The sequence below is a fragment of the Ambystoma mexicanum genome, chromosome 3p, assembly GCF_040938575.1.
Source record: "Ambystoma mexicanum isolate Mex_15411 chromosome 3p, UKY_AmexF1_1, whole genome shotgun sequence".
NCBI classification, from domain to species: Eukaryota; Metazoa; Chordata; class Amphibia; order Caudata; family Ambystomatidae; genus Ambystoma; species Ambystoma mexicanum.
Genome location: NC_090925.1, coordinates 1,257,413,413 through 1,257,439,543, shown reverse-complemented (window position 1 = coordinate 1,257,439,543; position 26,131 = coordinate 1,257,413,413). Strand labels below are relative to the sequence as shown.

Genomic DNA, 26,131 nt, shown 5'->3' with positions numbered 1-26,131 from the left:
ACTAATGTATGATTGCAATGATAATACATTGTATATCACTGCTTCTATGATTGGGTTTTGTTACTATTACCTGTGGGATGTATTGACCTACTCTGCTACAATATGCGGCCTCACTCTGCTATCTATGGTGCGAGAAACAGCAAAATGGCAGCAAAACCATTGTGCGCACCAAAACCTCTAAAACCGTGTTTTGCAACACACAAAAAGATGGCTGCACAACCTGCCACCCATGGTGCATGTGTGGTGGAACAGAGCACACGCGGCAGAAAAAGTGCCAGTGGGCTCCATGACAAGTAAACAGAGTGCAGAGAGAGAAGCAGAGATTTGCAAGTGAAACTCCAAAATGTGCCTGTAAATGACATGTACTTTGCTGCTGAAATTTCAAAATGCCTGTACATAACACTTTCCAACACTCAAAATCTTGCTTGGCACTAAAATTCATTTATCTAATGAAGCACTGCACATTTACATGGTCCTGAAATATTAAGAGCAAAACATTTTCTCAGCAAAACTGGATTACCTGTGAATGACAAATCCTGTGAAAAATCTGTGTGCAGCCACACTGGGCTACATGTGAATGACAGCCCCTGTCAAATGGGCTCTCCTGATTAAACTTTAAAGTTGTCTAAAATTAAAGATCTGCCGGATTAGCAAATATAAAAGGACTGTTGCTGAAAGGAACACAGATCTCAGTTGTTTTGATCCCACAGGTTTAAATCTAAGAATGTAATTTATCTATGTCATCTGATACAACAACTTCGTTTCATGCTGGATTTTAAGTAAAGAAATTAAGAAATTAACTTAGGCTGGCTGGGCCTGCAAGAGTTTGAAAAACAGGTTCCCATCCAAGGGGAGGTCACTCTTCTCAGCAGATGCTCACTGACACACGATAATTGTGGGGTAGACCAGACTTTTGTCTGCTCCCAAGGATTGAACAATGGCAGATTCTCCAGGCCAGGAAACGGACGTGTGAAAAGGTTGTTAACTAGGCTTGCAGAAGGAAATCCCAAAGGTGGGGGCTGCTCCTTGCCTCCAGAGATAGACAAAAGGCTGACCTTTTGCTACAAAGAATATGTAATGAACAATTTTTAGAGACTTATAATTCGCTATAAGAAGTGGTGAAAAATATAAAAAGGGCAGAGTTGTTAATCTAATTTTTGGCCCTACATTTCAAAACGTGGTGGAACTGTGTAGCATATTCTGAACAGGAATGGCAATATATGTGGTTTTATGGGAACTGTATTTATGCTAGAATTGTTAATCTTTGCACATACATTCCTATGGTAAACATGCATATTTGTGGAAATTTGGAGAAAGTTTGGAAAATGTTTTCAGGGCAAAATGGACAAAATACTGCAAAAAGGTGAAACAAGGTCTCACAGCTGTGGGATTTTGATGAACAGATACTCCATAAAATATGTAATCCTTGTATTTAATTTTCGTGGAGGTTACAAATGTATAAATATGTATTTAGGAAAAATTCAATTTTGATACTAGTGGCTAGGGGAGGTTTCTAAGTATTGTAAAAATCAAACCATAAACTTGACATCATCGGTCTTTGATCCAATCACTCGGATGCAAGGCGGAGATGAGACTCTGATTCAATCCCAGTTCACAGGGGCGAGGTTAGTTAAGCCCGCCCATACACCCAGTTTTGTGATGTCATTGGAAAGGATAAATAGAGGCAGCTGACAACACATAGACACACTCTCTCTTCTGATTCCGGTGAAGCACTCTGATCCAGCATTCAACATCCAGCCTTTAACATCCTTCCAGATCCAGACGCCAATCACCAGGCCAAGCAGTAGCTGAACCATTTTCAACTAGGCCCCAATCCTTAATAATGAATCCTCAAATAATCCTTACAACCCAATGGAGCGCTGTGGTGTGGGGAAGCATCATAAAACTATCTGGCTTGCTACCATAATGCTTGCCTGATGAACTCGCCATCCCGCTGATCTGAAATATCCAGAAACAAGAAGGGCAGATCCAGTGCAGTTCCGGCGACAGGCCTAGCTGATTCTGTCCTGCGCCTGATGTGTTGTCCTTCCTTGGTAGACCCGATCCATTGACCAGAATCTTGATGGGCCTAAAATCTTAAATCCCAGTGGATTGTGAGCATTAATAGGACGCTAGAGAACTATTGTATACCATGCATTATCTTGTCCCACCCTAATCTCTGAACTATCCTTAATTTCATAACCAGTAACAGTGTCAAAATCTTAGTGCTATCGTTTTCTATCTATTTACTAAAGCGTCATTTTCATAGTCATTTTTATTTGTGGAACTCTCATCCAAAAATCCCACTTCAAATGTTTGGACTGGTTCTGCCGGGGAAGGCGCTGGGGATCTGTCACTGAAGTCATGAATCAATCTCAGAGCTTACTTTGTCCCGACCTGGTTGTCTACTCTCCATGCTCTAGCCTTGAGTAAAAGCATAAGCCATAATGGTACCCAATTTGAAGACCTCATAAGAAGGAAAGACTAGGCTTTGCTAGTGTTCAAATGACCCACAGGTGGCACATTCATCTCAACAACGATAGGTCAGTAGTTGTCAGGGTACATCTTTCTATTGGTCCATTGTATTCAGTGTTCCACAAGAGCTTTAAACACGCATTTACAATGCGAACGGTTTGGTCTTTTGTGTAGGCATAGGAAAGGCACATGCTAGACCCTTACGTCGTGCCATTGCCACTGCCATTGATGGTAGCTGGTACAAAATAGTGCGAGTAAATGGGCATCTAATAGCAGTGCCTGGCAAAGGCCTAATACTTGCACATAAGCCAAAACATACTTATAAATAGAGTGGCTGAAGGCAGGCCTGGTTAAGACATTATTTGTACACCAGTAGCGGGTTTACAGCTCCAATTGAGTCATTCAATCTGAGAAGACTGCTTTGAAAAAACACTGGCGGGCACTTGAGGCTTGATTAAAGCCAGCTGAATGAGTTCCCATGAGGAGGTGTTCTGGATGGGGAGGGGCAGGAACAGGAACTGTGTAGTAATGGCCAAAGGGATTAATATGACCATGGGCAGTCACTGGGTGGGCAAATAACCAAAACACACCTATAAAAAGCTAAAAGAAAGACTTTGAAAATAGAGGTGACTTCCGCCTTGTTTGGTGAAACTGTGTGACTGCAGTTCCCATGGTTTGCAGTGCAAGGCGATAAGCAGGTGTCCACAATAAACTCTGGCTTTGTGAGGTGATAATGCCCAGTCAGGCCCCCCCCCCATTTGAATTCAAGGGTGTCTTTCTTGCCCCCCTGTGGCGGACTAATCACAGCCAAACTTTGTTTAATTGAAGCAAGGAGAAAAACACGTTTTAGTCATTTGCCTCTCCCCCCTGACTTTTTAAATGAATGGCCGGGGCCCTTCAAAGTCAACAAACAGGATGTAAATCAAGACTCTGTTTTCTAGTTAAAGATGCCGGCATGAAGTGGAGCAGGTGCCCCTGAAATGAGGAAGCGACGCTTGGGATTAAAGAATTGCGGTTGTTGCGCAGTACAAAGCGGCTTGGAACGGTGGAAGGGTCCACGATGGATTAAACAATTAAAAATTTAAACAAAAAACATTTTACAAGGATAGAACCTGGCAGCTTGCAGGGCACTACACTTTAGATTAGGGTGTACCGAAAGCCAGCTTTGAGTAAGTATTCGGCTGAATTCCAGCTGAAAAAAAGCTATTCGGCTCTGACTGAATAGTTTTTTGCTATTCGGCTGTTGCTGAATACTTTGTCATTCTCATTTCAATACAATGCAACAAGAACTCAGAAAGGCAAATATAGACTACAGTTTGCAAAATTTAATAGAATTAGACCAGACACTTAGCCACAACACCAGACAAATTGCCATCACACAGCTGTAAAATATCTTATATTGTAATCTGCTCTTTAGTGCATGTTTTGTTACAGATTCTTAGACCTAAAAGGTGCTCACCTTTTATACTTAGCCAGAAACAATACATGAAAATCTTTTCTTTTGGCAAATGTTTATGTTGGAAAAGACAAACTGAAAGAAATGTGCATATTTCACTTTAGGATACATTCAGTTCCTGTCATGTCACTTCCCATTGCGTAGGTCATAGTGCCCCCTTTTCTTTTTTTAAGGACTTCAGTACTCAGTTTAACATTATCTGATATTTTATCAGGAATGATAAAATGCATATGTTTGTGTATTGGCGAGAAGGAGTGGCGAAGATAAGTGAAAAGTGAGCAGCATTTGTTGCTCATGTGCCCATGGAGAAACATTAAGAATTCTCAATAGGTAGTGAAGACTAGCAGGGCTCGGTTATGTCTGGCAGAGCAATATGGCCCCACCTAACAGGCCTCTCAGAGGAATGTATGTTGGTTGATCTCTCCAGTTCCTAAGTGGGCCAGTGTGTGACAGTGAGTAAAGATAGGTGTGAGGATTCTGTATGAGACAGTCAGAGAGCTATGCTCTGTTGGTGGAATTTGTAGGATGTAGAGTTGGGAGAGCCGGATAATTCCTGGGATGGGCCGAGTCTGGGGTGAGCCTTAGAGTCCGGCTTGTCTCCAATTGGAAAACGTGGGCTGAACTGGCAAAAAGGGCATGTAAGTCTTTATTGCCCAAAGAAATAAAAAAAATACAAAACATCACTACACAGGCAAAAAGACGAAATTGCCAAAAGCAACAGTAAATTTGATGGAAAACTGCAGCAAACATATTGGTTAGCATAGGACTATATTTCGATCAAGTATGTAGTAAATGTTCAAGTATATTTTAGTGCTGCTATAATTTGTTTAATTGTTTTGGTGGCCATCAGAGTCACATAAACAAACTTCCCCTATGTATGATCCAGAATTGTTATCTTTTTTTGTATTTCTTTTTTAATGCAATGAATAGTTAGACCTGATGTGCAAAATCAATTTTAATAAATAAACGAGTGCTTACCCATTCACCAAACACCAACAGCCTCTCTGGGAGAGTCCTCACCTTTGTTTGGCCTATGAGGGCTTTAGGTGAATAGTTGTGAGATGGAGTTCACACATTTCAGATTTCCTCTTGGCTTGTGTCCTGCATGAGCCGACATGAACCATTTTATACATTTCTATGACAGATGCAAAGAAGTTTCGAAACTCAACCGCAGCGACTTTGCAACTGGATAGTGAATGCAATGCATCTGATTCACAATGGCAGTTGCAAATCCTAATATCAATTTTTTCATTGCAACCTAGTGTTTTTGCATTTGTGCAGTCTCCTACTTTGACTGGCACACATTTTGAATATGCAACAACCTTCTGTACATTTGGTCCCTTCATTTTGGTTAAATCTTCCTTTTTCTGGCTTTTATGCTTTAAATAACGATACTGCACTGATTACAATGAAGAGAAATAAAAGTATAGAATGCAGTTAAAATGGTGTTTTTTTTAAATAAGTGTGTTTTTTCAAGTTTGGAACATGATTTATTAAATAAAGCAACTATCAGGCTTCATATTCGGCTTCGGCCGAATAGTTGACAAACTATTCAGTATTCGGCCGAATACTAAATATGCTATTCCTCACAGCCCTAGTATACATCACCCCAGTATTCATAGGACAAATGCTTGAGTAACTGAATAAAATCATTCTGATTATTGAGCAAAGAGTCCTCCAGAGCAGGATGAGCAGAAGGCAACATCTTCACAGCTTGATCCACATTCTGGGCTAAACAAATAACACAAGTGTTGCAGTAATGCTGTGCTACAGCAGGAAAATAAGGCACAAACCACCACTCTTAACATCCGCTATCATTTAGTTTTCCCCAGAAAGGGCCACATACTCTGCTAACTAAGCAGATTAAAGCAAAAGCAATGTTGGTGTTGCTAAGCAGCTAGTCCGTACTGTTCCATAAAGTGTCTTTATGCAACTTAAAATATTTATGAGACTAGTACGCCTTCTCTTGTTCAGAAGCTAGATCCTAGAGTGAGGATTGCAGTTAAGGATTGATTCACTGCAACACAGTTAAGGATTTTATTAGGATATAGATGGCTTTTTGGGGCTGCAGGTTGAGGTGATCTGATTCATCTGCAAAAGACTTACCAGGAGCAGCAATTGTACCAGAAGGTTTGTGAGCCTTGCAATCCCAAGGGCAATAGACCCAACAATGCACTGGCAATAGACCCAACAATGAAGCAACATAAGGACAATTACATGCAGGCATGCCAGCTGATGTCAAAGTCACGCGTGATGACATGGGCATAGTGGAAGTCTGTGTAAACCATGGCGGATTTACCTTTGGCCAGATCACAAGCACATCTGAGGGCAACCAATTCAGCAACATGGGCTGAATGAGTATTCGGCAACCGATATACTTCTGGAATCTCAAATTGTGTACATGCGGCATAACCAAAAGTGAGTGCTTGAGAATCTCTCAAACAAGACCCATCCACATATAAAATTAGCTATCAATTTTGCAATGGTACATCTTTCAGATCAACTCTGGGAGTTAACATATTCTCTGGAAATAGAAGGCATTCATAGGGCTCACCTTCAGAAGGTGTTGAGAGTAACGAAGCAGGGTTCAAATAGAACATTGCAGCAGTTACATTAGCAGCAGGTAGAAATTTGCTGAGTTTTTCCATTAGGAAGTAATGCCATGACAGCATATAACTGAATGACCTATCATTAAGTTGTCTGCTTTCTCTATGAACAGAACCTTTGCAACATCAGCACATAACCAAGGAGGTAAACCAGTCACAATGGTATCAAGTGCTGCACTATAATACGTAGCAGGGTGGTGCCTGACAACATGCATCTGAGTCAATACTCTCTCTGCCAAACCATCTCATCCATAGCAATAAAGGATACATGTATTTTCATAATATGGCAAACCCAAGGCCGGATCATTTGACAGCTCTGTTTTGTTTTTAATAATTGATTTGTCCATTTCAGAAAACCAAGGAAGAGGCTCAGGAGTTAAACCAAGGGTAAGATTTTTCAAGGATTTCACAATCGAAGTATTACCCCATTATCCATTGGTAGCAATAACAAGAAATTCCCAGTAATCATCATATTCATTTACAGGATTGGGGTTTGGGTACCTGGATAATTACATCGAGTTGGGCTTCAGTGTCTCTCACCTATGGAAACATTATGGCCAAGATAATGGACCTGGGGTTTGACACAATAGAAGCTTCCCTTCTCAGGCTTTATGACACTTCAAAGCAAGAGACCCTTAAAAAAAAAAAAGAGAATCCCATTGACAAGCTTCTGGTGAAGGGGATGTTGTCAGGAGGTGTCCACATACTGGATAAGGACATATCTTACTTTGAACACAAGGGAATCAAGATCTCATTTTAAAATGTAAGAAAATAGTGATGGGCTCTCTACGGAATCGAAGGAGCATGTGATGTAAAATCAATGGAACAACAATGTTGCTGGGTATCTGTCTATCCCACTGCGGATAAAATGAGGCAGACGCCCAAGGGGTGGAAATGCTGGAGAAGAAGGAGGAAGACAGGCAGTCAATTTGTGCATTGCGACGTCCAGTGATTACAAGAATTACACTGGTCACTGCATAATTTTGACATATGTCTGTTAGGAATTCCTCATTCTCTTCCCCTTTCATCTTCCTCTGGGGTTTGGACCTACCCTGTGTCATATATTGGGTCTCGGTACCTTCATTGTCTCTCTGCCTTTTTAAAATAATGCTATGCCTCTCTTTATACCTTCTGTGATTTTGGGCTGCAGCCCCATTATGAAATCAGAGACCATGTCTCTCAAGTTAATGGACTAAGTTTTCATTATTGCACTGTTTGCAAGAATTTATCCTTATCTAATCCATCCTTCAGGGGCAGATTTCTAAAATATTACCACAACGCCTAACAGTGAATAGCTTCAGATTAGCTTTTGGGGTTCTTGCAAAGAACAATGAATTCACTGTCATGCAAAAATTGGATTGTCTGCAGGGATAGCAACTCACAACAATTGATTGAGGCCAGCACAAGTAGGTTTGTAACAATATAATATCGCCTGAAACTGTTCTTGAAACTTAACAGGATCCTCACATGTTTTAGGGAATCCTAGGGCAATGGTAAACAAGTCAATGGAGCTCCATGGTGTATCAAGAGGCAATAACATGGTTCCTGCACTGGGAAATTGCCTTAATCGGTATGCTGTAGCATTGGCTTGGGCAGAGGTGATGGGAAACCCTGCAAAGGTTGAAGATACACCTGCCAAGGGTGAGGCACCGAAAGATTACAAAATTGGGTATGTATCTTGTAATACATCAAGGGCTGAGAGCGATAGAGAGGTGGAAACACCCAGTGACTATATACAGGTAAAATGGCTATATGTAAGCATGACACCGAGGGATGAATCAGGGCTTTGAAATTCAATCAGTCTGCCTGATATAGTGGAGCAGATGCTGGTGGTTACAGTTGTTAGGGTGCCTAATTTTGTAGATGATTCAATATGGCAGGGTTTGTAAGAGTCACAGATTTCCTAGGGAAATTCTGTCAGTGAGGGTACTGCTTGAAGTGCCGGCTAAAGTCAACAAGAATGTTTTCTGTTTTCAGGTCACATCAAATTTGATCATTCTGTCTACAGCTCCTTCAGTTGCTCTGGAGATTACCATGGGTATCTTTTGAAACTCTGGTATTAGATGGTGAGCATCCTTTGGTGACTTCTGTATACTAGTCAAAGAACACATCCCGCTGTCTCTGGTGGACCTTTGCCCATGGAAACTCCAGAGCTCCTTTCAAGTAAATTATTTTATCTAAATTAAATGTACTGTCAATGGGAATTCCTTGGTAATGCTGTCTCGTGAAAAATAGTGCCATTAAAGGAGGAATTTGCAAGTCTTGAGCAAGTATTTTACTAGATTCCCTTCAATAAATCATGGCACTCGCTTTGAATGACCTGTTACCATTTTCACAGGGGTAAGACTTCCAAGGAAGTCTGAGCCAGTCTTTGCAATGCCCCACGCCACTGAGCCTAGACACTGCTACCCCCACAATGGCTAATGCTCAGATACTATGCCCCACGCTATAGCACCACAGTCTATATTCAGAATAGCCATTACGAGGTGGGGGTAGGGAAGAAGACAGGGTTAACACACACAAGGGTGAAAAGTACACAGACCTGATCAGATCCCTTTGCTAAGATAGGAGAGGTAGAAATTAAGAAATAGTAAAAGGACAAGACAAGTGTCTCTGTCACTGGGGTCATCTTTACAAAAAACACAAACTGGGGCAAGACAAATAAGTGTCCTGTCACTGGGGCCTACACCAGAAAATATAGAAATTGAGGTTACTTTAGAAAGGTATAAAGTCTACACCAAAGCCACAAATGGAAAGCATTGAGACTATGGTTGCACAAATGAATCATGTTTGAGAAGGAGGGCCAGACAGACATGAACACTTACGCATGTTCACTTTTTGGCACTGGAGAGCATTCTTTGCAGTTGTTTCTATATGGAAACCGATTCACAGTTGTAATGTCCTCTGAGACTAGCGTAGTAGGTGTGAGTCTGACAGTTCTGTGCACGGACCAGACCTATTTTACACATTCAATCAAGAAACTTTCATAGAAGAACACCTATTGCCTATACTTTGGAATCCCATTACAGCAGTGATTGGATGCAAGTGCTTGGTGCAGCAGTCGACTATTACCTGATCAGATGGGGTTTTAAGGTCACTCTTCCCGTCATACCCCAGAATAACCGCTAACATACACAATAAAATAAATACAGACTATTCAAGATTTTAAATATTTTCTGAACTAATAGCTCAGTAAAACCAGCTCATTCTCCAATTGATCAAGGGCTCACCAACCCTTGGATGCTCCTCTCAGTGAGATCCCATTTAAAACAAATAATTTTACCTTCTCAGATGGGCCCAAAGGGCATCACAGAGGAGCTTGTATGCAACTCTTCTTGGGTGATGTGAAAAAACTGACTGTGTTCGCCCACCTTTTTCCTCAGGATCCTCTATTAAGGTGGCCAAGGAGGGGCCATCACTTTTGGATCTCGACCATGGGGGTGGACAAGCGAGGGAGGATCACCTGAGTGGAGGGTCACAAGGGTTTTGGAGGAGAATACCCAAGGGCGAGACATGGTATTTCCCCTTTTCCAACTGTATACCAACCCACTCTCGCTCAGTCTTAATGGGGTATTTCCAAACACATCCCATCCCCCCCGCTACCCATTTTCCCACTGAAACCCCTTCCTCAGCTTTCATGGGATATTTGAAATCCCATTCCATCTACCCCTACCCATTCCCCCCCCCTGAGAAGAAGAGAAGGCAACCAAGAGTAACGAGGATTACCCATGAGAAATATCTTGAGAAACAAAGGAAAGACTGCAAACAATGAACGTTAGGTTGTCCCATAAACAGAGTCAGGCAGGATCAGGCATTTAAAAGTGACCGTTCACACTTGAAAACACTTGACTCTCCTTTCAGGACCAAAGGACAGGCATGACTTTTTAATTGGAATATTGAAGGTCAGGAAAACACAACCCTGACCACACACCTGCAGCCCATTGATACAACCCAGGAATATAAAAGGAGGCTGCTGAGAGAGCAGAGGCAGAAGCATTTGGGAGAGCAGGAGGGAGGCTGCATGGCTGAGTCCAGAAGGGGATCCCTTCTCAGCCCTAAGCCAGATTTTAAAGCCAAAGCAAAGCAAGCTGGGGATGCAGAGTAGACCATGAGGGGCAGGAGGAAGCAGCAGAAGGGACCTGGAGAGTCCGAAGGAGAGTGGAGTGCCAAGACACTGGCCCAGTGTTTGTGAGAACTGAAGCGTGGCTAGGGAGCAGTGTCTCTAGAGAGCCAGAGAAACACAGACTGCAGCCTGCTGGCAGGGTCCAGGGGAATGCGTGTTCCCATGGGACATGTTCCAGTCCGAAGGGTGTCAGAGGGGCAGGTGGTGAGATCCCGACCTCTACTCAAGCATCCAGAAGACCGCTTGCCAGCACAGTGCTTACCGGTGAGTTTCATGAAGACAAATAAGAGAAACTCGGTAGCGTGCTGGTGGTGGAAGCAAGGGAAAGAATACATTGTTACAGGTGGCATGAAATTAAAGAGACAGAAGAGAAATCATAAAGAAAGAGAAAGTGTGAAAATCTGAAAGCAAAGATTAGTGTGCTAGAGGTGCAAAAGTAAGAAAAGGAAGTATTTTTTGAATGCAAGCAGCAGAAAGGGAGCTACATGTAGAAAACGAAGTGGGAGCAAAACCCCTAACAAAGTCAGATATAGAAATAAATCGGAAAGAGGGTGAAAGAGCACGCTGGCAAGGTGCAAAGAGTGTGCTAAGGGCCACAGAAGAGAAAAAGGAATGAGCAAAAGGCACAGGCAAGAACGTTCCAAGGATAAATGGAGAAAGAAGAAGGAGAGGGGGCAGAAGTCAGAGTGGTTGCGCTTGGGAAAAGCAAAGTATCCAGCATTCTCGAAAGTCTCTGATGCCGCCCCGTGAATTACTTACTGTGACTTGAGCAAAAGGAAGAGGAGGGTTCTTCCTGACAAACTGAACCTGTATGAAAAGCTGAGCTGAAATGGGGCCTGAACTTGGGGAAGGCAACCCCAAGAGGCCGAACCAAGGTGAATACATATTTTGACAAGTTGAACTTTGTTTCTGAAACTGAAGGGTCCTGGGCTTGGGGAAGCGAACCCTGAGAGGCCTAAGAGAAACTGTATTATTAATCTGAACTTGTATTCTGAAAGCTGGGAGAGGCCTGAGCTTGGGGAAGGGAACCCTGAGAGGCCTATTGAGGAAACTGACTTTTTATTTTGTGTTGAAAGCTGGAAGAAGCCTAAGCTCGGGGAAGGAAGCCCTGAGAGGCCTGCCAAAGAAAGCATCCTGATAACATTTGACTTTGTGTTTGAAAGTTGGAAGGGGCCTGGGTTTGGGGAAGGGAACCCTAAAGGCCCAACCAAGTTGGAGACTTGTTAGTTTTCTTTGTAGTGTGGAAAGGAGTGAAGCGTGTGGAAGGCAACCCCGATAAACATGCCAAAAGGAACTGTATTACATGTTTTTCATGGTGCTGAAACTCGAATAAACTGAATCTTGGGGAAGGGAACCCCAAGAAACGCAAAGACATTGAATGTGGTTGGAATCACTACAAGGGCCCTGAAGGGGCCTGTGGAGAAAGTCTTACGAACAGCCTTGTTGAGTGAACTCCCTTTGTGACAATGACCAAAAAGCACCTGGTGACAAGACCACCCAAAGCCAAGTTTGGTTTCCCACTTTTGTTCAACCACCATTTTTCTTAAAAGACTTCTTATCACATTTTTGTACAGAGTGAGGGCAAGCATAGGTTTAGACACAGACAGGCTTTATTTTATACTATTAGACAACAACGGCCATTAGAAAGATCAAAAAATGCAACTCCGGTACCGCCAGGGTTGTAATGAGGCCCAATGTCTCTTTACACGTTTTCCACTCCATTAATTTCAAAAGGGCAAGTGGAATATTAGCATGAGATCATCATGGAGGGTTTCAGTCTTCTCCAATTAGGACAATACCAGACTCTGTGAAGCCAGGCCATCCCAGACACCCAACATCCAAACTAGGTCTCTGCAAGATAACTTCACATCTGCAGAAAACTAATATATGAACATTTAATATTTTCTCAACGGTAGTAATCTGAAATCACCCTTATCCATATACCTTGGTATAATTTGGTAAGTTAAAGCAGTGCTTTAAATAATAGCTGGTGCAGCAGCTTCAAACGTATGAGCAAATACATCATTAAATGCAAAGCTATTTCTTTCCATTCTGCCTGCATGCACATTTTCCAAGATGGAAACTCCTTTGTTAAATTGAGGCCTAGTCTACTCAAGTGAATGCACACATTTCACTATAGCATTATGCCAATTTACAGTTGCATTTCTCTCCTACATTCTAAATGATCATCTATTTTCTTTTTCGGCAGCGCATCATTGAAGCTATTTGTCTCCTTTTGGCTTCTCTTACAGATATTTGAGAGGAATATACTAGGAGTGCACCAGTGACTCCATATTAGCATGAGAGCCATCATCATTTCTTAAAGCTTCCAAAAAGAAAAACCAAGCGGCATAAAAGGGGGAAGCAATAGCACCTTTAGGCATGAACAGCATGACAAGGGCCAGGACTGAAATATGTATTGTGGTGAAAGGCCTCATGCAATTCTTTAGGTACTAACAACATGAGGGGGCAGCGGTTGGCATGTCTTCTTGGGACAGGCCTCATGATATTATTTGGGCACTATGAGCAGAAACATACGTTTTTATGTGCCAATGCTGATTTGGACAGTTACAACAGGTATGAAAGGGGCCAGCGTGGGTATATCGTGTTGCGATATACCTCCTGATATTCTCCGGCCACCTAGAGCATGAGAAAGGGCCAGAACTGTAGATCTTGTAGGGACAGGCCGCATGATATTCTTTGGGTACAACCAGCATGAATACACAGTGGGATGCATGATCTTTCTTCCCACAGAATACATCTCGGTTGTGAATCCTGAAACAACCATAATTCGGCAACCGCCATGCACTGCTGCAACAAAAAGTTTCCTCTTCAAATTCCATAAGCAACCTTTGCTTAGCACGCAAACGTCTTGAATGATTGCCATCAAAGCATGGTTTTACAGAAGGGCAATCCCTCTTGGTATAAGAACTGCAGAAAACATACAACATAGCTCCATTCTCGCTGCAACAATGTGGGGGTAAGTCTGCCTTTCAGATTGCGTCCCATCTAGCCTCGTTTCATTTTATTTTCTTCCTTTCATTTGATTTATTTTGATTTTTGCCGCTTCTGCAGCGTTTTGCTTTTCCTGCTCGCCCCTGCCCTCTTCCTAGTTTCCTGTTCTCCCCCTCCCCTCCCGCCCTCTACCGCTGATTGGCCTTTTAGGCCTGTTTTCCACTTGAGGTAGAAAAGTCCTCTTGTGTGTCGCCCCTCCATTCCTGCTGCACCAACTCTGGCTGAGTCCTATCGAGCCTCATTTCATTTTTCCCCCTTGAATTTTTTTAGATTTTGCCACTTCTGCAGTGTTTTGTCTTTCCTGCTTACCTCTTCTTCTGCTCTCTTCCTAGTTCCCTGTGCTCCCGTTCCCTTCCGGCCCCCCTATCTCCAATTGGCCTTTAAGGCCTGTTTCCAACTCGAGCGTAAAAAGCGTGAAAAGCCCTTGTGTGCAGCCCCTCCGTTCCTGCTGCACCAACGTGGGGATAAGTCTGCCTTTCTGGCTGCTTCCCATCCAGCCAGGTTTCATTTTTTTCCCTTTCATTTAATTTATTTTGAATTTTCCAGTTCTGCAGCATTTTGCCTTTCCTCCTCTCCCCAGCCCCTGCCCTCTTCCTAGTTCCCTGTGCTCCCCCGGTCTTCCCGCCCCCTACTGCCAATTGGCCCATCTGACTCATGTAACATTACCACACGGGACAGCCCTCACCAAAGAGCCCAAGGCAAAGGGCAGCTCTGAAAGAAGCAGCTCCACTCTGTGTTTTTGGCCGTGTTCACCTGGGAAGCATGCCACCACTACCCAGCAGCTACTGATAAAGTTAATGTGGTTCGGGCGGGGAGTACAGAAATTACTGTATTTCAGAAATGCACTACCACTCTTCTTACCTACATAAAACAGCACACCAAGGTTAGCCAGCTAGTAATTAGTTTTCAAATCACTAATGTGTAACAATTTCTCTTCTTGTATTTCATTTTATTTCTGTTTCTCCATTTTAGGTGGTTTCCCATTTGCTGTTATGTCTCCAGTTTAGGCGTTTTTCCCCTCTTCCCAGGTATCTCAAATCTAGGTGTCTTTGCATGTACTGTTATGTCTCCAATGTAGGCGTTTTCCCTCTTCCCAGGCATCAATTAGCCTAACTGTGTCAGGTAGCAGTTTCCTGCTTTATGCCTAACTGTGCCAGGTTAGCAATCTTCTGCAAGAGAGCTGTCTGAATGGGAGAGAGACCTCGGTGTATCCGTCCCTGCAGAGGGAAACAGGGGAAACAGGGGAAACAGGGGAGAGATGGCTCTGACTTAATTGTACCACTGATAGAGGGCCTTAGAGTAAAAAAGGGGAGAGAGAGGTGTCCCAAGCTCGGAATTGCGGGATCGCAGGGCACAAGGAGAGCTTCCCCCTGCTGGAGGAGCCCGTGGGAGTGATGGTTGCTGCACACCAGGGGGTGCTAAGGTGGAGGGAATGTGGTCAGCGCTTGATCTGAACACTGGGGGTGGAAAAGGTACTGCCACCAAATGTCCCATTGAGGACCGACTCTTCTGCACACAACATAAGAGTAGTAAGTTGGAGCACACCAGAATGTTCGACAGGGAAAGGGATACAGGCCACAGTCTATCAAAACATAGGGGGTAGCATAGGGTAACGCCACTAACCAACACCACTAAAATAACTCATCCTTCTGCATACACCTCTCCAACTCTGAACTAAACACAACCATACCTCTACAGCACAACAAACCACATTCACTTCACTATACCACAACAACTAAACAAACCACACATAGCCTCGCACAACAGGACATGGTGGCTACCAGCTCCCTTGCTCTTTTCTCCCACTCAGTATTACTAACCTACCTCCCTACCCCTTTGCTTTACAAATCCACCAGAGCGCCAAAGAACAACGCAAGTGGCGACAGTGAACGTTATAAGAACCTTCAACATAACATAACATAACATTCATGTCTATTTACAGGTTTTGAATTACCGCTAACAATCCCTTACAGCATGAATTAATTTGCATTTACCTTTGGTATGAAAAAACCATGCACCTCTGTGTCCCTGGAAGTCATGTGTGGCACAGAGAAGGGAATGATATCTCCGAAACGTTGAATTTCATGGACCACTGCATTAGTGTAGGGCATGTTGGCACGATCTTCCATTGTAGGTGGTCTTTCTCTTCCAATCACCTGATCGAGCTCTTCCTGTACCCTGCCTGGATACACAAAGTGTAATAAGTGGAAAGGGGTTCACATTTAAATGAGAATATATACAAGTTACTCACAGATATGTGTCAGTTCATATATTAAGTGTAAAAAGTGTAGCCCTCAATACTATCTCTTGGGTATTTTAAACACAATTCATAATATAAATCCAGACTTGGTGAATGAATGGGGCAAAGCCTATTCTATTGTGTGGGAAAGTGACCGGAATTCTTACAGAGGATTTAGGTTAACAGCATCCTATGGAAAGTTATACAGTGTCAACATCCCTTCTTTCTAGAGAACACAGTCCTTACTCACACTCCATTATTGGGAGGACTTGGTATCCCAGATATTAAGCGATATTTGTTTGCTGCACAACTCACACCCATGTTAGAGTGAACGTTGCAACCTAAGGTGAAGGGGTGGAAAGATGTAAAACAGCTTTAGATCCACTGCTCAAGCACTGGTCCTATCCCACCTGGATGGGGGCAATGCACTCTTTAAAGGTCTCCCGTCGTCCTCCCTTGTGCCCCTGAGAAGTGTCCTACACACTGCTGCACACCTCATCAAGGGTCTACGCTGATACAGCCACATCACTCCAGCCCTCATCGACCTTCACTGGCTCTCACTGCATGCACAGATAACCTTCAAGTCTTACTGCATCATCTATAAGGCAGTCGCCCTCAACTCACCCAGCTACCTTGCAGGAAACTCAGAATCTCCGGTGACTATGCCCCAAGACTATGGAACCTCCTCCCTGTCCGCATCAGAGTTACCCCAGGCTCCTACAATTCGGAAAAGAACTCAAGACCCATCTCTACAAGGAATCTCTCCACCTCAACACCTAGAGTCCATCACATCGCCCCTTGCGCCACCTGACTCAATAGATGTTGCTCGTCCCTCTGCTCCCTGCCAACTGGTCAAGCTGAACCCCTCCTCTGCACCCCTCTGTACCCCACCCCCTGCTGTATATCTGTTCTGTTAGTACCTCTGAAAAGTGCTCCGTTATGTATCTGTATTGTTGGATACCACTGCAAAGCGCTCGTTGCTTGTCGATGCCAGGTCTTCGCTCAATAAATACCATAATAATAATAATAATGATGATAATAATAATAATAAAGAGGGGCTTAGGTGGACTACTCACACTTTTGCTGAATGCAGCCAGACTCACCTTGGCCCAATTCTGGAAAACTTAAGAGGGTCGTGTCTACACTCAATGCTGGGTTAAAATATGGGGAGTTCTGGCATTGGAGCAAATATTTGTATTGGCCAATTTTTAAAAATGTATTATTCAAAGTAGTTTACTCATTTCAGACTTCATTGTTAAAAAGTGTGCAGTGCACACATTTGGCAAAACAGAATGCTGTGAGTACTTAAATTGAGCACAGAATAGCCAAGGCTTTTAACTTTTCCTTTAATCTTTGTCAAAGCTCTTGCACTATCTGAAATGTCGTCAGGCCTAGTACGATAGTTAATTACCCATTCTTAATGTCTCAAGGCCTTGTTAGAATGTTATTGTATTTTCCCTTGCTCCCTCCCCTGGCTTGAAGTGCTTTGAAACACATTGTTTATAGGCGCTATACAAATAAACTATAATATCATAACCATGTCGCAGAAAAAAAGCATAGCAATGGGGAAAATAGGTCACAACAAGTGTGTCTTCCCTCTGTGCTTTTATGAAAAAAGCGGAACATATTAGAATGCGGGGCTTGCCGGACAGGAGAGTAGGGGAGGCGTGAAGTTTATATCAAAAAGTGGAATAATTGATTGCCACTGAACACTCACCTCATATCATTATTCCATTTTCTTAGGTATTTAAGCACAGAGGTAAGACACACGTTTTGTGTATTGTTTTCCCAAGTGCATATTTCTTTTTTCAACGTGGTTAAAAGCAATGTTGTGGTGTTATTTTTTCCAAAGCCACTTCGTTGTTAAAGCATATTTCAACATCTTTACTTAAATACAAATGTTGTGGTGTTATTTTTTCCAACCAAAGCCACTTCGTTGTTAAAGCATATTTCAACATCTTTACTTAAAAGCAATTTGCAGTGTATTTTCTCATAGCTTCTAAATGTAAATTGTTCATTTTAATGTGTGTGTGTGTGTTTGGGCATTCGGCATCCTGCATTCTGTTGTTGACTTCCAGAAAGGATTGCATGATTCATAATCCCCTCCCCTTAGCACCTTAATTGGCTAAAGCTTATTATAGACCAGAAACAGATGCTGACTTACAGCTAAATGTTTTGTGTACTGCAAGCTTCTCAGATTTAGTCCCTAAAGATACTGCTTTAGGACACATTAGAAAAAAGCTTCCCTAACCTTAAAGGAGTAGAACTTCTCAGGCCAACATTTATTCTTCCTAGGAACATTTATGCAATTGCCCTAACTCCCCAAAAATAATTCTTCTAATGAATTTCATTTTTGTAAACTTTATATTAGATTAACCTTTTCATTCTATGTGATAGTTCACATATGCACAAATGAGCAATACAGTGATCATCTCATCAAGTCTTTCCATGACCAGGCAAATTGAAAATGTGGACATGTGATTATGTTACAAGGTTATATTTTGCAGTTACTAGAGATATTTCTTGCATTGTCGTTGCAATTAATACTTGTAACCCATCACATAGGGAACGTTTGGGGGCTATGCATTTCATTGAACCCACAGATTGCACTCTCACATGCAGTCCAGCAGCACACACTGTTACCATTCATGGGTACTGTATGATGGTCCTCAGGAATTAAGTATGGATAAGTTCCAATAGGTCTACTCTGACTTTCCTCTGATGTTTTTGTAATTGTTTTTGCAGCCACCACTTTAGCATTAATTCCTAAAACATTGAATGAGGATGTTTTTTTTCAGATTCACAATTAAATTTTAGCATATGGTTTCTTCCATTTCCTTGAGGAGACACAATTTTGTCCCAGTTAATCCAGCATGATCTGGCATAATGTACAACAATCTAGAAGATGTAAAAGCGGTAGTGTTGTTACTCTTAGTGTGAGTGATTTGGGGGGCAAAGGGAAAACATGCTGCGACCTGTCTAGGTGCTTTACTCTCCTGTGCATGCTTAGATGTATTTTCTAAGTGGGGGTGCAGTGGCACTACTGTCCTGTGTTGCATTGTGCAGCATTAAACATACAGGAAGTGGTGAACTGCACTGGATGGCAAAGTCGAGCTGCGTAATACCGCAGCTGTGCTGACTCCACACTGGCTCGGACAGAGGAACAATGGTAAGAATTTGGGCTGAATGTTCTGGCTCTGGGCTGTATTATTTATATGGATGGATTTTGGATTATTATCTTTTTATAATGAGGATTTGTATCTTAATTTTCCTTACTGAAATGTAGAAATATACTTTTTAGATTTAGTGCTAGCTGTTTTTGTGTAAAGATGTCTTTAGGATTAATCCATCTCATTTGAAGCTTCTTGGTGTCAGGTAAGAAAAATGTAGTGTTGCCTGCATATTAACTACTTTTCCCCAATATAGGTGGGAAGATACCAGAATCCACAATGCTCTGATCGATGTCCACAAAAGATGAAATGGAGGAGCTAGAGACTGTCTCTGTATTCTAGCTCATGTGTCTGACCATCTTCCAGAGGCTGTGCAGTCGTGATAATCCTTCTGCACCAGCGTGAACAATCCCGTGTCCATTCCTATCCTGGAAAGATTTTGCCAAAATACCTTTCTTCTCCACATTCAATATTATTATTCTGATCCTCACAGCTTTATGTACTTAAGGCATTGCTTGATTTGTCAACAACATCTGGTGATGCAGCCTCATAGTGACATGTTCCACCATCACCAAATCCTCTTTTCAGTCAGCCAGTCATCACCTTGCAAGCTCCTAATATCTTCCTATTCCTGAACAGAATTTGTTTTCCTTTTTCACCCGCCTCCGGCCACAGTGTTTTCCCTAAATTTCTGCGAAAATATCTCTTTAGAGCCAAATTTGATTTTTTTTCTCAGACACCATTTTATTCTCACGCTTTCAGCAACTGCGTACTTGATTCTTCTCACCTTTTCACAGAAGGCAAGCATGTGTATTGCTGTAGAGGGCTGACATCTGGTTAGGGCGTTGAAGCCATTGCTTTTAAGGTTTTATTATTAAATGATTTAGGTAATCCATCCCAGAAAGTGTGGTCTGCCAATCAGAACCCCTGTTCAAGAAGCTCCATGCAAAAAGCATAGTGAACACCTGTGCCCGACTGCATCAGTCTCCTGATCTGCTGCTCCTTCTCTTCTGTGGGACATAGCAGTTTCCGAGGTCACATGCCCCCTGTTGGGACAGCTTTTTGACACAAAGTCAGTGCAGACAGAGGAGGCTACATTTCAAATCTGCCCTTCTGACCCAAAAGCTTGATAACTGACAGACTCTAGCCATCTGGTTGCAGGATCATCTCTAAGAATAATTCATACTTGGGCTTTGGTATGTTGACTGATAGTATGCACAATTACTGAAACCACATCAGATTTGCATCATAATCATGTGAACCATGTGAGATCTGGCCGTTTGTGGAAAGGTTATGAGGATTCATAGACAGACAGCCTGCTTGGCTACCACAAGCAAGACAAAGGGCAGGAAGGCTGCTTCTTTTGATCATTGGGGAAGTGGCTAATGTCTCTCCTTTAGCCCAGAAAACTCTCAGCAAGAGAGCTCCTGGGACCCATGCATCAAGGAGACACACCCATAACAAAAGGGCTAGCCTCACACCAGGGTGTTATAATTATAATTGTGCTTCATACCAGAGAGATTGGTTTCTAAGCGTGGGATCAGGATTCAGATCTGTGTTGCGCTGCGTTGTCTTGCTTCCAAGACAAGCGCGTTGCCCCTGAGCTACCCCCCCTCACAAAGGGTTGTATACCAAAGGGCCTTTGAAGTTGCATGCTTGGGAAAGGGGAAGTGTTAGTATAGTCAGACAGAGCAGGAGGGACTGGTGGAAGCGTTGCTTTTCTGTTGGCTTCTCTTTTCTTCCTTTGCTTACAGCAGAGCATAGCACTTTGCGGATGATGCAAGAAGGCAAAAGACACTTGTCACAGTGTCAGAGATTGGACCTCTTAATGGAGGCTTGCTTTCATCCAAGTCCCTATGACCTTTTACGGTTATACGGAAGGGGCTGTCAATTTCTTGATTCCTTTTAGACCTCAACGACCTGAAAAATTCACTTGGGCCATGTTGGGAGAGTAGTCTTTGCCAAAGTCCTCCGGTTTCTGAGGTGAAGGCAGGTGTTCCAAGGCAGAGGCAAGCTCTGTCCCTTAACCATCCCCATGGAACATTGCAGCTGGATCAAGATCCACCCTATCTGCCAGCGGCACCGTTACCCAGCCTCCTTGCTGGAGGCGAAGGACTCCCCCAGGTGCCAGCTAGCCTATGTGGACTGTTATTGAAGAGAAACATTAACTGTCTTGTCCCTGAGCCCCTGGATTGCGATATGCAGCACCAAAAGAAGTCCAATCAGCTGGATTGCTTTGTTCTGCCACTCTGAACCATCGTTGAGTCTGAGTCGACTACCTTTGCATGTCTTCAAACCATTGAAGACACACAGTGCTGCTTTTGGCATTCTCTTAGAACCTCGAAATGATGTTTTGCTGCATCAAACCAGTTCACCACCACATTGAGCCAGCAAAACATGTTACATGCTTTGGCTCAAACAAAAATCTCACCTCTGCAGAAGTCTTCATACAGCACCTCAAATTGCCAGGATCTTCACCGCAAATTGACCTGGACTTCGACATGAAACGCTGTAAGCATTAATTAGCCCGACAAATTGACCCAGCGGTACCCATCGCATCAAACTGGCTTGCACGTTGAGCCTAAGTGGACCCTTCAAACTTCACCGATCAGAAGCCGAATCGTACAGCACAGAGCTTCATATCAAACTCTATGTTGACTCACCACCTGGATCACTGCGAATTGCTGAATCCAAACCTTGTTTTACCTGTTGAACCATCAAGAAGAGAGTACAGTAATTGAGATCCAGCCCCTATGGTCCACTTTTGGGACCCCAGTGACTTAGAAGTCACACATTTATTTAATTAATTGTATCGAGCATTTGAAAGGCGATTTATAAAACAGAATTGTGTTCCAAAGCACCACGAGGCTAAATGGGAAAGAAACAGAGGAAATAATAACAATGGCAACAAAATAACAGTAATATATATATATATACAATCGTGGTCCTACCAGACCTTGTGGTATTCGGCCATGCAAGTGCATTGAAGAGAAGTGAAGGGTGAAGTGAAGTGAAGTTTCACAGGTGGTCAGGAGAGCAGTTTCCATGCCTCTGGATGCCCGGAATCTATATTAATGGTCATGAAGGCAGCCAAAAAGGTCAGTGTGGAGCGTCAGTTGGGGGAGGGTTTACCCAGGAAAGGTGTAGTAGAGACAGGGCGATAGTTAGCCGGGAAGGAGGAGTCAGCAGTCGGCTTTTTTAAGAGAGGGTGCACATCTTTGTCGTTCCCTCGTCAGACCTATGGACCCTACATATGGTCTCTGTGCTCTCTCCTTTCTCTTTTTCTCCCATTAATGGCGGCACCCGGTGGGATGCCCTCCTGTCTTCCTTTCATTCCTCTAAGGTCATCATTAATGTTTATTCTAATGGGACCGTCCTGGTCCAAGGCCCGCAGGCCAACCTTCACCTCTTTGATAGACGCTTACTGCGCCTCATCAATTTCCTTTCTTCTCCTGCTGTCCCCGCTCCACCCTCCACAGCCTCCTCGCCTCCCCCTGCTGCCTCCTCCTCAGCTACCTTGCCCCCTCATTCCCTCTCTGCCCCCCTCAGGCTCCTTCCACTCCTGCGCAGAGCATACCTCTGATATATACCCGTCCCTGGAAGTCCTTCAAGGACGGAAACCTTCTCCACATTGCCACCCTTAACTCTTGCTCAGCTGTCAAACACTCCTCCGACATCTGCCGCCTTCTGGAAGAACTTGACCTAGATGTCCTCGGCCTCACCGAGACATGGTTCACGGCCAGCTCTGTCACTAGCTTTGACACGCTCCTGCCTGCGGCTACAAGATCCTCTCTGCACCCAGGCCCAACCGCTCCAGAGGGGGTGTAGCCCTGATCTTCCCAGCGTGGATTCCTGCATCTGTCATTCCTACGCAGGCCTACTCCTCTTTTGAATGCCTCGTCTGCAGGCTCTCTCTCTCCCCTAGCCATTCCCTTACTGTGGCTACTATCTATCGGCCACCTGGTCAGATCTCCTCCTTCCTCTCTCAGTGGGCGGAACTCTCCTCCTCACTCCTGGTCTGGACCACTCAATTCCTCCTTCTTGGAGACTTCAAAATCCACCTGAATGCCTTCTGTCCTCCATCTGGACTCTTTCGCGACCTATGCGACTCTCTCTCACTCACTATTCTCCCCTCTGCCCGACTCACTCTGCAGGGCACACTCTGGATGTTCTTATCTCCTCAGACATTCCCCTTTCTGTCCCTCTCACCACTCCTCTCTCCTGGAGTGATCACTTTCTCCTCTCCTCCCATCTCACCCTCCCTAGCCCTCAGGCCAAGCCACCTCCTTCACTGCCACCCACCTTCTCGGTCATCCTACCCATGAAGCGCGTATCAGTTGAGGCTTTCGCCGCCGCTTTCTCACCCCCCTTCCTCCCCTGGCTGACTCTCACCCTGACACAGCCCTCTCCACGCTCCACTCTGCTATATCTGATACTCTTCATATCCTTGCCCCTGTCATGAGGATCCGCCTGAAGCCCAAAGCCCAAAGCCAAGTGCAACTCCAGGTACGATTCAGATCTCGTCACCCTAAAACGCAAGTGCAGGGTGGCCGAGAGGAAATGGTGTGCTTCTTGTACATCCTCCGACAAACTGGCCTGCCGCCTGCTGCAAAGGCAATACCGACTCTCTGTCCTCACCAAGAAGAGAGCTCATATCAAAGCCTGCGTCTCAGCGGCATCAAACAACTCGCCTGAACTCTTTAAAATATGCAAGGAATTGGCCAATCCTGCCGCAGTCTCTACATCTCCTGTGCCTTTCCAGGCCCTCTGCACCGCACTGGCTTCTCACTTCATCTCTAAAACTCAGGACATCCTGTCCTCACTCTCCTCCTCTCCCTCTACTCCCTGCTCTTCCTCTGGCTCTTCTGTAGCCACCTCTCCTCCCTCCTTCTCTGCCTTTCCCCGGTTCTCCGCTGACGAGGTTTCTAGACAAGTCCGATCTATGACAGTCTTGTAAAATCAGGTTCACCCCTGTTCCTCCAAAACCATCAAGGACCACATTGACACCCTGGCTCCTGGCCTGGCTGACTTCTGCAACCACTCCTTTGCCACTGGAGTCTTCCCATCCCCCCTGAAGCACTCCCTTGTGCACCCTCTTCTTAAGAAACCCTCTGCCGATCCCTCCTGCCCGGCAAACTACCGCCCAATCTCCATCACTCCCTTCCTGGGCAAGCTCCTGGAGAAACTGGCCTTCTCCAGCTTAATCTCCACACTGAATCTGTTGGTTGTCTTCATGACCATCAGTCTGGCTTCAGAACTGCCAGGAGCATGGAAACTGCTCTCCTGAACATCCGTGAAGACCTGCTCTCCAACCTTGACTCTAACACCCCGTGTCCTCATCTTGCTTCATCTCTCTTCTGCCTTTGACACTGTCAACCATGCCATCCTGCTAAACTGTCTCTGTGATAACCAACCTAGGTATCACTGGTCAGGCCCTGGCGTGGCTGACTTCCTTCCTCTCTGACCGACCCTCCCAGGTCCAACTTGTGTCCTTCCTCTCTGCTATCTTTTTCTCTACCTGTGGTGTTCCCCAGGGGTCTAACCTCTCTCCCTGGCTGTTCAACCAATACCTAGCACTCCTTGCCCACCGCATTGCCATTCTCTGCCCCAACATCCAGTGCTATGTGGATGACACTCAGCTCGTTTTCAGGCTACCTTCGGCCACCTCTTCTCCGTCCCTCATCTCTGTCTGACTGCTATCCAGGAGTGGTGTGCAGCCAATGACTTCTGCTTTTATGCCAGTAAGACTGAGATTCTCCTCATCAGCACACCCACTCCTTCCTTTCTTCTCTTGGCCCTCTTCCTGCTCCCACATGCAAGCCTAAAAACCTTGATGTCATCTTCGACTCCACACTTTCTTTCTCTCCTCACATCTCTGACATCTCCAAGAAGTCACGCTAGCAGCTGCACCTCCTCAGAAGTATTTTTCTCTTCCTCTCCTTCCCCCAGAAGCTCACTGTCTCCAGAGCTCTGGTTCTCTCTAGGCTGGACTATTGCAACAGCCTCTTTCTAAATCTTCCTGCTTCCACTCTCTGCCCTCTGCAACTCATCCAGAACAGGACTGCGAGACTTGTCCTTGGCCTCAAACCCAGGGATCGTATCTCTCCAGGACTGAAATCTCTGCACTGGCTCCCAGTGGCTGCGAGGATTAAGTTCAAAACCCTCTGCATCATCCACAAGTCCTTCTGGGGCCTGGGGACTCAATGCCTTCAACTCTCTCTTCCGAAATATCTCCCCTCTCAAGCTCTTCGCTCATCCGCATCCAATTCCCACAGGTTGATTTGCTTCTAAAAGCAACGAGTTGGTGCTAGATCTCTCTTTGGCTCGGGCCTCCCTCTGGAACAGCCTACCTGCCTCCCTGAAACTTGAGGAGAACCATCTTCGGTTCTGGAAGCACCTTAAAACCTTCCTCTTTGCTTCTGCTTTCTCTCCCCCTTCCACCTGCTGAAGCCCTGGCTGACACTATACTGCACTGGTTACCTGGCCACCCATCTGATCTTGGGCCCAAGTCCTGCCAGTTGCATGCCTGCACTGCCTCCCTGGCAACCCCAGCACCCGTGGACTGTTTTCTGCATCCCTGCAGTCCCCCCATCAGCACTTAGTCTGCACTCACCCTGCACTTGCCACCAGCCAGCCGCTCTTTATTTATCTTGTTATTTATTATCTCATGTACTGCACTTCCTTCCCCTCCCCCCGCACTTTCCTCTTCCCCCTTCCCTTGCACTTGCGCGATCTGAATGACACCTGGCCTAGTAGGATCGTTGTCTGTCTTCCCTCTGTTCCTCCTCCCTTGCCTCGTCACGCCTTGAAACACTTGTGTATAGGCGCGTTATAAATGCCATATCATATCATATCGCAAGGGAGTGCTTGATGGATAGAGGGAAAGAGCCAGTGGCGAAGGAATGGTTACAGAAGTCAGCAATAGCCAGGGCGAGAGGGGAGATGGTGTCCTTATTAGTTCTGGAGGAGCAAGGGAGCACCTGTTTAGAGGATGTCTTCATACAACGGACTACTTTAGAGACTTCATCCGGTGCTATGGGCAGGAGG

General features: G+C 44.5%; 1 protein-coding gene across 1 annotated transcript in view; it reads right to left on the bottom strand.

Annotated features, from left to right (window-relative positions):
• LOC138580053 (cytochrome P450 2D15-like) overlaps positions 1 to 26,131 on the bottom strand; it is a 421,564-nt gene that overhangs the window by 49,330 nt on the left and 346,103 nt on the right. Inside the window, exon 8 of the mRNA XM_069650288.1 lies at positions 15,670 to 15,857. Within this exon, the coding sequence (XP_069506389.1) occupies positions 15,670 to 15,857 (188 nt within the window). The remainder of the gene's footprint in view (positions 1 to 15,669; positions 15,858 to 26,131) is intronic.